The 17,484-nt window shown below is 39.2% G+C and overlaps 1 protein-coding gene across 10 annotated transcripts in view; it reads right to left on the reverse strand.

The window, feature by feature from the left end:
- Positions 1-17,484, reverse strand: part of CHD2 (chromodomain helicase DNA binding protein 2) — a 94,796-nt gene that overhangs the window by 37,716 nt on the left and 39,596 nt on the right. For all 10 annotated transcript variants that reach the window (XM_074317487.1, XM_074317485.1, XM_074317486.1 and 7 more), the window contains 8 exons: positions 16,445-16,661; positions 14,434-14,523; positions 13,374-13,564; positions 8,057-8,245; positions 5,933-6,095; positions 5,441-5,593; positions 3,159-3,230; positions 137-286 (listed from right to left, as the gene is read on the reverse strand). In XM_074317487.1, the coding sequence (XP_074173588.1) occupies positions 137-286; positions 3,159-3,230; positions 5,441-5,593; positions 5,933-6,095; positions 8,057-8,245; positions 13,374-13,564; positions 14,434-14,523; positions 16,445-16,661 (1,225 nt within the window). The remainder of the gene's footprint in view (positions 1-136; positions 287-3,158; positions 3,231-5,440; positions 5,594-5,932; positions 6,096-8,056; positions 8,246-13,373; positions 13,565-14,433; positions 14,524-16,444; positions 16,662-17,484) is intronic.

The following is a 17,484-nucleotide window of genomic DNA, read 5'->3' on the forward strand; positions in this document are numbered from 1 at the left end:
CACAGACATCTTGGGGAAATGAAAGCAAAACAGGAAGGAGAGCACTGTGCAAACCTCCTGAAAGGCCTGAATGACCCCTCTCTCCCCACCCCCACCCCATCCCCCGAGCCATATCCAGAGGCCTGTCCCCACTGACCTGCTTCTTCTGGCCGATTCTGTGGGCTCGGGCTTGTGCCTGCAAGTCGTTCTGGGGGTTCCAGTCAGAGTCAAAGATGACAACTGTGTCCGCTGAAGCCAAATTGATTCCCAGGCCACCAGCCCTTGTCGAGAGCAGGAAACAGAAGTCCTGTACACAATGCAATATACTACTTTATGCAGTGGCCTTCTCAGAAACAGTCTCACAGTCCAATAAGCCCTTACACCTGGAAACCCCTGCAGGTGTGAAGAAAAGTGAGATATGATGGACAAACTTTATGGAGGCTAAAAGAATGTCAGGGGCTTGATGGCAGAGGGAATTTTCATTTGATTAAGAGGGAAGAGTCAGTGCAACGAACTAAGCAGTCAAGTAGGCTCTGATAAGGCAACAAAAGCAAGAGAATTAGTGTCCTCGCCTGGCTAAAACGACTACTAACAAGCATTAACAAAAACCAGACAAACGTATTTATCAGAGGGATCGTCCCAACAAGCTGCCTAGATACTGATTTTCTGGGGAAGGTGGGTTAGGCCATGTAAGGAAGTCAGGATAAACAAGGTAACTGTATTTTATGTAACTGTCCATCCTTTGGATAGGCTAGTGAGGAAAAACAAACAGTGCACTCACAACCCCATGAGGGAACTGCTGAGAGGCAAGCAAAGGGGCCTCGGTCAGCGCAGAACAGGCACAGAGACAACCAGAGCAGGGAGAGCTGAGGAGCCACATGTAGGAAAGACCCAGGCACTGACACATTCCAGTTTCCACAGCAACGACCACAGAGACAGGCAGGCACAATACACCTGCCTGCACCTGAGTGCTCAGAAAAATATGCGCAGGAGGCAGGCAAGAAGCTATAGCCGAGCCACAGGAGGAAAGAAGCCAGATTCCTATTTTCAGGGGGTTTGATCATGTATGTCAAGGGCTGACCCCTTTATGGCACAGAAGTGACACTCAAAAACTGGTAGCCCTGAGTTACGTTAACCTGGGGTCTGAATGGTCATTTTAGCCATTTACAATATCACTCTTATCAAAGATAATACAAATTATCATAAGATGTTTACTTGTGTCTATTATCATGTTGACAAAGGTTAAAAATTATGAAACTCAGTGCTGCTCAGGGTGAGGTAAAAAGGAAATATTCATACTTGAAACAGTATGAATGTAAATTAGGGAATGTAATTTAGCAAAATGTATCAAAAAATCTTTTAACAGATGCTCATATCCTCTTACCTACAAAATGGTTAAATAAACAATGGTACGGGCATAATAAAATATTAGAAATTAAATTTTTAAAAAATATTTAATGACATGATAAAAGGCTCAAAGTGTAATTTTGAATGAAAGGTGACAACAGAACCATGTACAGCATGGTCCCAATAAGGTAAACATTATAAGAAATAAACAGTTTCATCCAGTATGAATTGAAAAACATCCAAATGATATGAGTGAGTAGCAAGTTGTGTCTGGGATGGGTGTTCTGTACAAAAAAAAATTTTTTTTGGTATTATTCACCATCTCCTAAATTTTCTGAAATGTGCATGTAATATTTTCCTTCAATAAGAAAGTATCTAATTTTTCAAACTTTTATTTTTTTGTTTTTTTTTTTGAGGAGGGTGCAGCTTACAATGGCCCATGCAGGCAAAGCATTTAATTTTTAAAACTAATTTTAAAAGACTCAGATTTGCAGAAAATGGTAGAGAGCTTATATTGTATACATAGCCACAAGGCAGGGGGATCAATTGAGAACTGTTAAAAAGCAACTTCAGCTGTTTTCTGAGAAAGGGCAATCTGAAACATTTGACTTAATACTATTTTTTTAAACCAAGAGTAGAGAACCCAAAACCAATTTCAACAAACAGTAAGTAAGAAAAATAGCTAACATTATCGAGAGCTTACTAGGTGGCAGGCAATATGCTCAGAGCTGTATGCTGATTCCCTCATTTAACCCTCACAGCAGTGTGATGAGTAGGTATTAGAATTATCAAGATTTTACAGTTGAGGAAACAGGGAGGAGAGAAAGGAGGAATGGGAATTAGATGATTATCAACGTTTGTAGTAATTCACTTCCTCTTCTTAACTATTCAGAGCCTTGTTTCTGCTTAGAACCCAAAGTTCCTCAAGGAGAACAAAAATTTTCGGCTCAAGAAGCAGCCAGAACACTAGAATGTAAGCAGCACCGTGTGCAATTCTGGAGGCAGAAGGCACACCATTCAGACAGACATTAAGAGGGTGTAAAGCTCTTCAGAAAGCAGAAAGTCCAATCCTTTCTTTCTGTATGAAACAGTGGCCCAGACCTCAGAAGTTCTAACGGTCTCTCCAGAACTCTTCTACGCTGATGTCTGGATCTCTCAGCTGCTTCCCTTCCCTCTACACACTGCTACAGCATTCCCTACTGCAAACCCCTTCTCCCCACTTCTCCCAAATCCTATGGACCTTAATAGTTGGATATGCACAAACGTACCCTGGCTCCTAACTTGCCCAGAGTAGCTGTCCACTGTGTGTCTTAAAAATGAAGTACTCTATCATGCCACATTCAAGCTGGACACTTAGAAATGCTGCCGTTAGCCAAAGCAAGAACATTAAGCCACATCATAGCGGGGTCCAACAAATTTGCAACATGGCCAACATACATTTCAAGACTCAACGTCACCCCAAAATTACAGGTCAGAACCTTTGGATGTAACATACATGTCAAAATCAATCCTACTGGCCAGCCCTCCCCCTCCCTTGCTGCTCTCCATGGCTTAGAAACTTGGCATCTAGGAGTCACCAGAAAACACGCAGTTGCTACCAGAACGACTCTGTCATGAATCCACACCAAAGGAGATAAACAAACATGCATGTGCTTTTTCGGAGGGACAAGAAACTTAAGAGACATCTTTTACATTCGCGCTTTTGCATTCCCTTCTCAACACAGGAGAACTGCCCTGTGAATTATTTCTGAAACAGAATACATTAAGCTCGAAGGCTTTGCCCTTGATACAGAGCCCAAACTGCCCCAGTAAAAAAGTCATGCGTGGTGTACCTCAGACCCATCTGCATTGAAGTGGTCCAGCGCCTGTTTTCGGATTTCTCCCTTGATGGAACCATCCAGACGCTGTAAAAATAAACCACAAGGTAGAAAGATCAAAAATAAATCATAGGGCAGGAAGATCAGCTACACTCAGAATAGAACACCAGACTTGCAACCTTTACCAGTCTGACACCCACTGGGTAAAAATAACCAGAATGCATCGGCAACAAGCTGCCAGGGGGCTGTACTTAAGCGGCACAGTCTGCCTGCCCCAAGCTCTCCAGTTACAAACTCAAGGTCAGGAGCTTCTGCTTCAAAGGGCTGCCTGGGTTTAGGCAAGGATCAGCATGGTTGCTGGGGCCTGGAAGGAGAAAGAAGGCAAGCCAAGCGGTGCTTAGAGGCTTTGTTTGCTTCCACATCTGTGGGGACTGAAGAAATAAGGAAATACTCCCCCTGGTCACCTAATAATTAGCTCCTGCAGAAAAATTACGCTTCTTAGCTAATGGGGCTGAACGTTGGGCCGGTGATTAAGTGCCACACAAAATAAAACATTGCTTTCATCATTTTGTTTGGAAAACATTTTGCCATGACAATGAAAAGGTTCAAATTAAGTTGATCATATATTCCATCCCAGCTTTTCTAAAAACTGCACTCTAAAATTGGACTGAAGTATTCAAGCGACCAAAATGTGTCTTCAAGGGAGCCTCTGGTATTTACTAATACGTACAACTCTTTTATTAGAGTGCATGTCCGTTCTAGGTCAAACGAAAAAGTCACCTTAGTGAAATTATATATGTAAAATAAATAGCTAAGATTAATTACCCATATGCTGTACATATAAAGCATTTCTCACTCTTTAAAATCATTTTCGTATTTCTTCTCATAATCACCACTTAAGATGAACAAAATACCTCATCTTACAGAAGGCAAATCTGACCCAAGAGATGATTTCAGCTGGCCAGTGATCGATGACAGGATGGGGACTGTCTACAGAAGGACTTCCATCTCCCCAACTCACAGCTCTGCCCACCACACCCCGAGCCACCTGAACACAAGCAGAATCACACGTGCGCACCCCTCTCTTCTCTCTGACTACCAAATCTACTCAGAGCCTTAACCCGAAGATAAGTTTAAAAGGCAGGTTCATAGCCTATATTTGAAATCAGAAAACCCAAGCGCCGACATTTAATACTCCAATTAATAGAAGACATCACGCATGATAAACCTGAATGGATTCCAGCCTACTTATTCCCCAGAAAGAAAAGGAATGCATTCTTATTTGACTTGATATCAAATGATTAGCTAGACTTGAAAGCTCACAGGGATCATATGCACTGAGATAACTGTCTTTTTGTCCTGTGCTATTTTTTTATAATAACCACAGTAGCAAGCTATATTCTAAGGCAGCTGCTGAAAGACTACACAAAGTATTATGGATATAACAATGCCCTTCAGGATATTTTGAAGACCATCTGTTAGTGAATTGTAAAGCTTGTTGGCCTTCTTAGAAGAGAATCATTGACTCCAAGTTTCTTCGATACCAACTAATTGTATCTGCTGGTAGAAGAGTCCATCCATTCAAAGTTAAAGAAGAAAAAAATTTTAAATAAATCTCAAAAATCAAAGCACTATAAAAATACTATGCCAAAAGTCAAGGTAAATTGCATACGTGTTTATAAATAGATCAGAGATAAGTTTCCCACAGTCTAACACCCAGAAAAATATTATGCTGAAGAACCTCTTTTTCCCCTGTTTTTTTCCTTATCTCATAGGCAATGATTTGAATGACAAAAATTTGCAAACAATGCCTCAGAGGAGAAGGGGGCTGTCACCACTCGCTTCAGGGACCAGTAGCTTTCAAATACAAGTTTTGCTGCATTCCCAACCTCAGTCAGGGTCAGCTTCTTTTGGGGTGAATGGAAACACTGCAGACTTTTTTTTTTTTTCGTTCTTTCGAGGATGTCAACTTCTGGAATCAGGTTTGCACTTCCTTCCTCTCTACTTCTACCATGGACTTGGAGATGTAAGACACCATCAAACATACTTTTCTCTTGCCTGATTTTCCTTTCTCTAATCCCCACCCATCCACCCCCCCCCAAAAAAGAATATCTTCCCATGACATTTTCATTACAAGATAGCCTAAAGGCGTGGAAGTGAAAATTAAGACCTTGCTGGAACCTTAATATTGATTTGTTTCAAGCAAGAAAACTCTTGTTTTGCATGTTAGGATAATTTAGCAAGCAAAGCAGGCAACCTAGGGGGAGGGAAAGACCCCAATAATTGAGCATCCTTACCTGGAAAGGATAGTGTTTAATAGTCAAGTACTCGGCCAGGATATCCAACATTCTCACCATCTGAGAGAAGATAAGGACTCTGTTCCCCCTTTCGCGAAGTCTTGTCAACAGCTTATCTAAAAGAATCAGCTTCCCACTGCTCCTGATCAGGGACTAAAGACGGAAAAGAAATTCAGATCATCATGTTCACAAGCAAACTTCAGTTTGCCCTTAATCTCGGCGAATTCCTATTTTCTTAAAACGTCTTGAAGAGTTTTGAAGCCGTCTACAAAATCTGGCTGACAAGCAATTCCTGAAATGCTCTTTTCCTGTTACTGGTGACACTCCACTTGCCAGAGCCTTCCTAGCTGAGTGACTTTCCTCTCACCTGATTTTAAAGCCTCTTTTTGGTACTCCTTGAAGAGTCACCAAGGAGAAAAAGGAGGATTTCGATGAAAAGCATCTACAGAAGCTAAAGTGTCTGTGATGATTACAAATGAGGCAAGCACGCACCAGAAGAATCTCCTGCCCATTTTCCCTCTCGTTCTCCTCAGGGGCTTTAATCAGATAGCAGTGGTTGCAGCATTTTTTCAGTTCCATCACAATATTAAGGAAGCCGGATGTGCTGCCCCTCGTTCCTTTGGCAAGAGCCTTGTAATTCCTGGTCAGAATCCACCTGCAAATGAAGGTGACGATGGTATTACCCGATTCAAAGAGACAGCGAGTTGGGGGTCTTCTATGAAGTGCTCACACTAGCTCTGAGTTTAATCGGCCCGCTACACCCCTCTGGGAACGCACAGGAACAAAGCGGTCTTGGTCAAAGAGTCTGATGCCACAGAGCTGGAATCCGTGAACTCCAGGCTGTGAGGGAAATCTACACAACACACACTCACTTTCTCCACTCAGGAAATTAAAAAGGACACGGGAGAGACATACCCAGCCATTGCAATATAGGGAGCTTACTTGGATCCCTATGCAAACAAGCAAAGGATGTGTCTGTAACAACCGAGAAACACTCATAAAAATGTTAAGGAATTATTTTTTTGGATATGTTAACAGAATTGATATCATTCTTAACTTTTTTAACTGAAGTATAACTGACACATGACATTATATTAGTTTCAGGTGTACAATGTAAGTATTCAGTATTTGTGTATATTGTGAAATGATCGCCACAGAAAGTCTGGTTAACAGCCCTCACCATACAGTTACTTTTTTTTTTTTCCTTGTGATGAGGGCTTTTAAAATCTACTCTTAGTAATTTTCAAATACGCAATATGATTTTATTAACTACAGTCATCATGCTACTGTACATTACATCCCCAGGACTTATGTATTTCATAACTATAAGTTTCACACACTTCACAGATCTCTCTCACCCTCCCTCCTCCCCCTGCCAAATGATATGGGGGTGGGAATGGGGATACAAAAGATTTGGATGAACTGATTTGACAACTGTTGAAGTTAGATTATGGTACATGACTACATCACTATTCTATTTTTGTATGTATTTGGGAGTTCCCATAATAAAAAGATTTTTAAAGATCAAGGTAGTTCTTGGCAAAAGGGTCAGATAGTAATTTTTTAAGACTGCAATCTTTTTATTTTGTTGCATATTAATTAAGAATGAGCAAGGAATAAGATCACCAGACCTCTGACTTTAATAAAAGACTGTAATTTTTATGGCAATACATTTAGTTTCCATTATTCCAGATCTAAATTTAAATCATCGAAACTAAAGCCTGTGACAAGCACGTTATACACCACCCGCTGTCCCAAACCTATCATTTGCCTTCAGTATACTGGGGGTGCCAAAAATATGTATACACATTTTAAGATATGTTAACACTTTGGTCAGTGTTGTTCAAGCAGTAGTTTGCGGTCATCAGAAATGTCTGGACGCTGATGGTAACCACTCTGAGTACCTCTTATGATTGCAGAAGTCACACGTGACTTGATTCATCTTTTGTTATCGGTATATATTGAGTATTACAACTTTAACACAGTGTTCCTTTCTTAAAATGTGTGTACAATTTTTGGCACCCTCTGTATAATAACCTAAACCAGTAATACCCGGCCTGTGCCACCTGGAAGGCCAGAAAGGAGCGTCTTTTCCCTTCAGTACAGAGGTGAGTGCTTTTCCTTCTGAACTTTCACGGCCCCCAGAAGGGCCTCAGTCATTCAGCAACACACTGTTTTAATTATTTGTCTCTAGTCTGTCTTCCCGACTAAACCACAAGGTGCTGGCAGGAACACGTTCTATTTGTCTACATATCCCCAGTATCTACCAGTACATCGCAGATCCTTAAAAAATGTATTACTGGCAGAGATGAAATATATGAATACGTGAAAGCTGTCTACTTATTGGGGGGGGGGGGGGGGGTGTAGCACTAAGAATTCGTATACTCTGAAAAATTCCCGTACTTCAGACCCTTACATGATGAAAAGTATCATGCACTTTCTCACTCAAATAAAAACGAATAAAAAATCTTCCTCTAACCATAGATTTACTAAACTGCCACTTAAACCTGGGTTGAGGCTTCACTGAAAAAAGCCTTTTATTTGTCAGTTATCTATCTCATGGCTTCATGGTACTGGTCTTAATCCCATTCAGGCCTAACCCAGCCAATAACTTACTTGTAATACTGTTTCTGAAGGGCCGACATCTCTACCCTGAGAATCTGCTCCACTTTGGCAGGAAGGGATTTCTCCACGTCCTTTTTGACTCTCCGTAGAAGGAAAGGCTCTAGCACCTTATGAAGACTCTGGTAGCCATTCTCTCTCCCTTTCCCATGGTCTTCTTCGAAATCTTCCCAGAACTCAAACCTAGAGAAGAAACAGTACAGTGTTACTTAGTCACACAGAAGATTAAAGTATTTTTCCAACAAAAAATTTATTTCAAAAGAAACTAAATGGGGGGAAAAAATCTGTAAAAAAAAAAGAATCTTCCCAGTAAGATAAATTTAAACAGTCACTAACTCCTGATTATTAGACAGGGGAAAACAAAAGGAAAGGGAAAACCAATTGAATTAATTCCACCAGTTACAATGGATAACAGCAGGCTTCCAATTCTGAGACTGGATCTAGCGTTCACAAAATATTTCAGTATATAATGCATTTGTACATACATAAACACAGTAAGTTATGATGAAGTATTATGCAGAAAAATTAATCATAAGCTATCTTATAATAAGCTGCAATTTCTTGGGAAAATAAAAATCAGAGCTATAAGAAAAATTAGTGGCAGTATTAGAGCTCAAAGGTAAAAATTAGATAATTCCCATCAATAATCTTCACTGTTCACAGATTAAAAAGTTAATGGATTATAATGACAACAAACAAGATTACATAGCCCCCAGAGAAGAAGAGCAATGAAAGTGATACAAATTTAATACTAAAAGAACTTGGGGACACCCATTTTATTAAAGACTATAAAAACCTGTCATGAACTCTACAGATGAAAGTTTATCATGTTTAAATCTTAACTCAGCCATCTTTGGTTCACTAAAGGATTTGTGGCAGAAATGCAGACAGAATAGGACATTATGATCAAGTTTCTTTCAAAAATGAAGGCAATTTAGTTCATGAGGATTAGAAAAATGTGCATTGTCGTACTACCAAAACGCCCATGAAGCACTTGGAAGAACTAGCCTAGTTTTGTGCGCAGACTGAAGCTCAGTAGGTGAGAGCATGTCATTAACTGAGGCCAGAAATGGAAGCTCAGTCCCTGCCTTGTGGGCATGATCTGCTCTCTGACACCAGGTAGCTCCGCTCTGCTAAGGCCATTCAAGTCCCAGAATAACAAACTCGAGTGACTCGAAGTACATGCTCTCTGATAAGATAGCAAGTCAGGAGACAGCAAATGCCAGCACTGCCACCAGGCAGAATGGCATCAATAGAGTCTGCTGCCATTTTTGAACTCATCCATGGCGAAGCACTTCATCAGGTACTGCTCAGGGGGTAAACATCAGCCTTAGTGACATCCTCAAATTGCTAAACCCTGACCCACCGTGACCAAGAGAGCGACAAGACACGAATTTCCATAATCAAAAAATTACTTAGATCACTATTGACCCTTCAAAAATTAAAAGGAATATGAGGAAACACTGCAACGTTATGCCAACAAATTAGACAAATTATATAAAATGGACAGATTCTTAGAAAGACACAAATTAACAAAACTGAGTCAAGAAGAAACAGAAAAACCTGAATAGAACCATAACTAGAAACTGAATTAGTCATTAAAAAATTTCCCACAAAGGAAAGTTAGGGCCCACATGGCAATACTGGTGAACCCTATCAAATCTTCAAAGAAAATATGACACCAATCTTAAATTCTTTCGGAAAATAGAGGACAGGGGAACACTTTCCAACTCATTCTATGATCCCAATATCAAAGCCAGGCAGATCTTGAGATTGCTCTCTCTCACTCTCTGTCTCTCTGTCTCTCTGTCTGTCTGTCTGTCTCTCTCTCTCTCCCCCCCACACACACACACACCCACCCCCAACAGAAACTAATATCCTCTCAAGAACACAGACGTAAAAATCTTTAACAAAATACTAAGCAAACGGAATCCAGCAACACATAAAAAAGGATTAAACATCACAACCAAGTCAGATTTATCCCAGGAATGAAAGGTTGGCATAACATCTAAAACATAACTAATGTAATATATCTCACTGGGAGGATAAAGAACAAAAACCACATGGTCATCTGTCTCAACAGACACAGAAAAATAGCATGTAACAAAATCCAACACTCATTCATTATAAAAACTCTTAAAAACTAGAAATAGAAGAAAATTTCCTCAGCCTGATACATAGTTGCCTACGAAAATTGTATAGTTAACATTCTACACTCCTACCAATTCTATTTCCCATGGAGGTGCTGGCCAGTATAAGGCAAGAAATAAAAGGCATCCAAACTGAAGAAAAGACGTTTAACTGCCTTTACTTGGAGCAGATGTATCTACAAAATACTGAGAGAAAAAAAACACACACACACCAAAAAAAAAAAAAAAAAAAAAAAAAAAACAGTGGAAATACTTTCTCCAAGTACACAGGATACAAGATCAACACAAAAAACTGAATTACTCTAGTATAATCTAAAATTTAGATTAAAAAACAACTTCACTCAAAATTAAAATAAAGAATAAATTTAACAGAAGGAAATGTAAGACTTTACACAAAAACTACTTAACACTGAGAAAAATTACAGAAGATCTAAATAACAGGAAAAAACTTTTCATGATTATGGCTTAGAAAGCTCAGTATTATTAATTCTCCCTAAATTGATATGTAAATTCACTACAATGTCTATCAAAATTCCAGATTTTTTTGTTTTGTTTTCAGAATAAGCTGATCCTAAAACGTATATGGAAATACATAGGATGCAGAATAGCCAAAAGAATTTTGAAAAAGGACAAAATTGGAATGTATACTTCCCCGTTTTAAATAGTACTATAAAGCTGCAGTAATGAAGTGGGGCACTAGCATAAGGACAGAAACATGTATCAATGGCAGACAACTGAGAATCCGGAAATAGACCCTTACATTTATGGTCTAAACTGATTTTCAACCAAGGTACCAAGACAACGGAATAAAAAACGGATATGCTATTCAACAAATGACACTGGGGGAGACGACTTACAAAATCCCTCTGCCCTCTCCCACCCAAGATGAACTTAGGCCCACACACTTCACACTATAAACAAAAAGTCAAAATGGAACACAGAGCGACATGTAAGGACTAAAACTTCCAGAAGAAAATAAAGAAAAAAGTTTTTGTGACCTTACGTTAGGCAAATATGTATTATTTTATAAGACACTAAAGCATAACCCATTAAAAAAATGATAAATTATACTTCATCAAATTAAAAAAACCTTCTCTTCAAAAGACAACATTAAGAAAATGAAAAGGTATCTGCTTTGGATGGGGGCGAAATATTTGCAAATCATATACTAATAAAGCATTTGAACCTAGAATACTTAAAAAAATTAAAAACCTCTTCAACTTGTAAGATAAACAATCCAATTTTATTTTATTTTATTTTACTTATTTTTAAAGGAGGGTGCAGCTCACAGTGGCCCATGTGGGGATCGAAAAATAATTCAATTTTAAAATGGGCAAAAGATTTGAACAGACATTTTACCAAAGATATACAAAAAGCTAATTTATATATAAAAAGATGTTCAACATTATAGAAATCCAAGTCAAAACCACAATGAGACACTACTACACACCTACCAAAATGGCTAGAATCCAAAAGATTGACAACACATCTATATGATATAGAAAAATTAGCAAATTCAAACATTTCTGGTATGAATGTAAAATGGTACAGTCTCTTTGGAAAACAGCCTGGTATTTTCTTAACAAGGTAACTATATACTTTCCAAACAACGCAGCAAATCCACTCCTAAACATGTAACCAAGATAAATAAAATGTATGTCCACGCAAAGACGCAGTAGCCCCAAACAAAAAAAACAAAAACAATCCAATGTCCACTAACCGGTGACTGGATAGGCATCCAATGGAATATTACTCCATAATAAGAGAATAGCTCCTGATAAACTATGACACAGGTGAAGCTCAAATATATTATGCTAAGTGAAAGAAGCCAAAAACGGAAGACTATTAGGATTCCATTTACATGGAATTTCTAGAAAAGGTAAATCTCTAGTGATGAAAGCTGTTTAGTGATTGCATAAAGCTAGAGGTAGAAGCAGACATTAACTACAAACAGGTAAAAGGAAACATTTTGAGTGAGGAAAATATTGTATACTTACAATGGTGTATTTTACGGTATGTAAATTATATCTCAATAGATTGTTTAAAAGAAAAAAACTTTGACAACACATGGGGGGAGGGACCATTTCTTTGTTCATCATAAGCTATCCAAAATGCCTTGATCGGTTTATAGCACATAATAGGCACTCAAATATTTTCTGAATTTAAAAAATAATTGTGGGGCATTTACCTGTCAATTTGACAGCTCTTAATTGACTTGTTTACTGCATGTCAGGTCAGGCAATGTGGACCAGCGATAAATAAAGAAGACCCCTGCCACATTTGAACACATAATTAAATGACGAGATGAATGAGGAAATAAATTGGGGGAAAAGTGGTGCCATATAGGAAATAAAAAGGGTAGGGATGATAAGTGGTTTGAGAAGACCTCTCAAAGGAGGTGGTCATATAAACTGAGGCAAAAGTATTAAGAAGTGACTGGCCATGTGAAGATACAGAGGGGAAAAAATACTCCAGACAAAAGGAGTATCACCGCATGCAAAAGGAACAAAATGATGGCCAGGGTGGCTGAAGCCTCACGAGGGATGGAGAAAGGGGCACAAGATAAGTCAGAGGATTGTGAAGGGGCCAGACCAAGGACGGTCTTCCACATTAGGGTTAACGGATTTAGATTTCATTTCAAGTATCATCAAACACCACTGGGTAATTTTAAGTTTTATGAAATGTGCATATCATCTCTCCCATAAAAATCTTTTCAATAAAGACATTCCACAAATTCTTGAATGAGTTAAAGATTTGGATAAGACCTAAAAGCTGATGCTTCTGATAGCAAAGGTTTGGGTTTAAGATCATTTTAATACTTGTCAGATTGTGTACCTTGTACACTTCATTTCAATTATACTGACTATCTTAGAACAACAGTGAGAAGGTCTGATGTTTCCTACTTACTAATTATTTCCCCAAAGCAGTAACTGATTCAAATGTTTGGTAGACAATATGCTTTCCTCTTTAACAAGCTGATTTCTGTGCCTTCTCTTCTTTATTATGGAGCATTTTACTACTTTTCTTCCTGCCTCAGTTAAAGCTTTGCTTTCCGCCAATCATACCATCCCTTTGCTCTAAGGTCTATTAAAAAAAAAGTTAAAAAGCATTGGCATTTCAGAAATTCTAGCATGTTTTGAAATACACAGGAAGGAGCTTACTTCTCCGGCATAATAAAGTGCAGCAAGGACCAGAGCTCTTTGAGGGAATTCTGAAGAGGGGTCCCCGTAATCAGGAGCCTATGGTTGGACTTGAAATCAATCAGAGTTTTATATAATAAAGAGTCATCATTCTTCAACCGATGGGCTTCATCCACTCCCAGAAAGGCCCAGTTAATACTGCCCAGCACAGTCTAAAGTAAAAACAAAACACAACGAGCCACCAGGTCAGAAGGGAACCCAAAAGTACCGTCAAGTGTTAATTATCTCTGTACAAATACCATCACAAAGGTATACACAGAAACATTGATTCTTCACTGACTTAAAGTATATTAGGACTCTTCTGTTTATTCTGTTGGTTGCCAGATTGGGGTCTACTCAAAAGAGCATGTCCTTATCTAAAAGGTATTGGGGGGGGGTCCTCTTATGCAGGTATTACTGCGTGCCCCAAAGTAAGGACACAAAAATTGGCATGCTGGGCAAAAACGACACAAAAACAAAAAACACATAATTCTGCAGTCTCTCCTTAATGAAGGTTCTTCTCTGTCTGTTCTCCACCCCAACCCTGAAGCACAGAAACACCAAGAGCCACCAAATTGAACATGTTCACTCTTATGATCACCAATGGGATCACCGCCACATATATTTCTCAGTAACTTTCGAAAGGAGGTCATTTAAAAAGCATCATTTTTCTCGTTTTCTCAGAGATCATCCACATCATCTGCTCTGGAGAAATGCCGTTAACGACGGTATGATGGGAAACGCCTGCAATGGGGCTCGAGCCTCGTTTCCAATGACTGACTACAATCTCAGGGAAGATGCTCGCCTCAGTACCCTCTCATCCTGTTTAATTCAACTGGTGTAAGCTACCTAAGGTCTCCTGCAACTGTAAGGTTCTGTTTTTGTAACCTATAACTTTGATGTTCTTTGTGGATCTTTTTGATTGCTCATTTGCTTGTTTTAAAGAAATAAAGAAAAATAACATGGCAAGTAGGAAGTACAGACCCCACCATTTGGACAAGTCACACTACCAAATTTAGCCTTTTAGCTACCAATTACACACCTTATCTTTTAATAGGATCTCGTATGTTGTTATGAGTGCATTGAACTTCAGCCTTTTGGTCTGAGAATGAATCCATTCATATTCCCGTATCTGTAAGAGAAAACAGTAATTAAGATACAATTTCTACTTTTACTTTTCTATATCACCAGCAAGTCTTGTGACAGATGCAACACAAGAAACATGCCAAATAAAAAATAAATCGATTAGAATTTAATGAATATCTTAGACATTCTAAATTTACCCAACATTAGGGGTACAGCAGTGTCACAATCATAATTTTAACTAACAAAACTCTAATGGCTTTAGGTCAATTTCCAGAGCAACCACAATATCGAGCAGTAAGTGTTAGAATTAAAAGATCTTATCACTGAGCAGCAAAAACTTCAGTGCCAGTATTCAAATATGTAGTCGTCCTCTCCACCTCAAACGAGATGCATTTGACCCCAAAAAAATGCATTTCACCAGCAATTTAACTCTGGTGAATCAAACTTATCTAGGGATCTCCCAGAATGAGATTTTTCTTAAGGAACTATAATTTAATTATTCTTTAGATAGGGCAATACTTTTCTTAACAGGTAAAACAAATTCCAACCTCTAGCTTGGTCAGAAATTTCATTAATCATACAGCAGAAAGATGTGGCCCCCAAGAAAAAGGAAAGGGAGGCTTGTAGAATGAAGATATAATTTAACATGAGTGAAAATGTCAGTGTGAAGAACACAAAACCAACACATTCATACTGAGGTGTAAGTGGGCACCCAGCCAGCACAATGGCCCATGATCAAGCTCCTGTAGTTTGTCGTCATAGGAACCGGAGAACAGGACCAGGCGTACATGCAGGTAACCACCACCAAGTGGGAAGAGAGAACAAAGAAAGGGAGCATTGGAAACCACAAAGAAAGCTTCTCTGACTCCACAATTTTTCAGATTCACCCTCTTTGTCTTCACCACTGAATGCATTGCTTAAAGCCATTCTGCATAATCTAGGAAGTTTTTATTTTCTTTTTTAATGGTTAAAACAATGGATTAACAAAGCTAAGAACTACTATATGCTTAGAAACTCAAATTTAGGGCAATGACATCTACCCGTGTTTAGGTTGAGTAGACAAGAAAAATATTTACTAAAAACAAACTTGAATTAGCATGTTAATATAATTATAAAGTAGTTCTCAGAGATTTAAGGATTCCTGAGGGCCTGCTCTTATTGTAAGCAGTCACCCAGAAAGAGTTTATGCTAACATACAGGGGCGAAAGAGCAAAAGTCTGAGACCAGAGACAGCTGTGTCCCAACCGCCCCACATTCTAGTATCGCTGGCCTAGGGACAAATGTTAAAACTCTGAGTGTCTTCATCAGTGGGTTAGAAAGAATACCATCGACTTTGAAGACAGTTAATATACATAAAGCACTCAGCACAGGGTCTGGCTTATAACTGGTGTTTTTTTAAAACTTAATTATTATCCAGAAATGAGTTGCTAAACAAAGATAAACTTAAGTCCCTGTGTTCTAAGTTCCTGACTCTCAAGTTAAGTCTGATAACAAATAATTTTCATTTCTGCAGCCCTGGAATGGTTCATGGCCCTTTCCCTTATTCCTTTCTTCTAAGTTTTGCAAAGTCACCATATTAAAAGGTTGGGAAACAAACTCGATTGTTTTCAGTAATACCTCTCTGCTGAAATAGCAGAAATAGTATTAACATTCTGTAAGGCATTAATTCCATCTTATAATCCTTTTGAAAGTGGTCTTGGAGAAACAGAGGACAGAGAGTAGAAACACTTAATGCTGCAATCCGAAGACAGATTTCCATTCATGCACTGCTATTGCTTTTCTTTAAATAATAAGCACGTTCTAAAAAATACCTGAGTTGCATTTTTGTGATACATAAATCTCCCAACATTAAGGGTACAGCAGTGTCACAATCATAATTTTAACTAACAAAACTCTAATGATTTTAGGTCAATTTCCAAAATACATTTATAACACAGATTCTATCCCAGTTCTTTTTGTTTACACACCGTATTTCTGCTCATCAGGTCACCTATGTAAACCACTACGTTAATCTCTGGTGCCCAGATTTCAAACTCCCTCTGCCATGAGGTGAGGGTGGATAAAGGGACGACTATAAGAAAGGGGCCATACAGCTGGTGTTGGTGGAACAGGTAGGAGAGGAACGATATGGTCTGGATGGTCTTTCCTAGGCCCATTTCATCAGCAAGGATTACACTGTTACTTCTGCAGAAAGAAAAAAAAGAAAAACAACAAAACCAAAACATTAGTTCACACACACACAAAAGTATGCACACAAAGAGCAGTGACACGGACGCCCCGTCACCAAGCAGGACATCGGTGGTGAGCCTCAACTGTATTTCCTCACATGTTAAATTAAGTCTCCTACGTAAGAAAGAAGTAAAAGCTACACACAGCAGAATAACAAGTGATCTGAGCATCATCAAAATTTGGATTACTGCAAGAGCCTGATCCAACTGTTTCTGACCTTGCATTTTGGTCTTGTACCTCTATCCCTCTGAGCAGAGAAGGCGGGTTTTGTTACACTGGTGTACACACGCACATGACCTTGGGTTGTATCAATATCGAAAAAGCAGGGGCAGACTGGCTACTCCCACTGCTGGTGACCGGCGCCTAGAGCCTGACAGTCCCGCGCCTTTGCTCCAACTACCCACCCACTCCACTGCATGCCCCTGGGGTGTTCAAGGCTACGTACTCGGCTCCCTAGGCCTGCATGCTGCTGCTGAAATGGACTCCAGGCTGCAGCAGGGGGAGGCTGCAGGCTTCTGGATCCCATCGTAGACCACTGAATCAGAGCAGCTGGGAAAGGGCTCAGAAATGGGCATTTTTAACAAGCCCTTCTGGATATTTTGATGCAGGTGTATTCCTCCTTGGACCACATTTCGAGAAACAATGCTTTAGCAGATGGGCTGGATTTTAGCAGGATACTAACAGGGAAAGGTCTTATGCAGACAAGAAAAACATTTTTTAAGAAATGGTGGCCATAGTTGGAAAGTGTTTTCAGGAAATAGAAAATAGCCCGTGTGGC

The sequence above is a fragment of the Rhinolophus sinicus genome, linkage group LG13 (genome assembly GCF_036562045.2).
Source record: "Rhinolophus sinicus isolate RSC01 linkage group LG13, ASM3656204v1, whole genome shotgun sequence".
In the NCBI taxonomy this organism is placed as follows: Eukaryota; Metazoa; Chordata; class Mammalia; order Chiroptera; family Rhinolophidae; genus Rhinolophus; species Rhinolophus sinicus.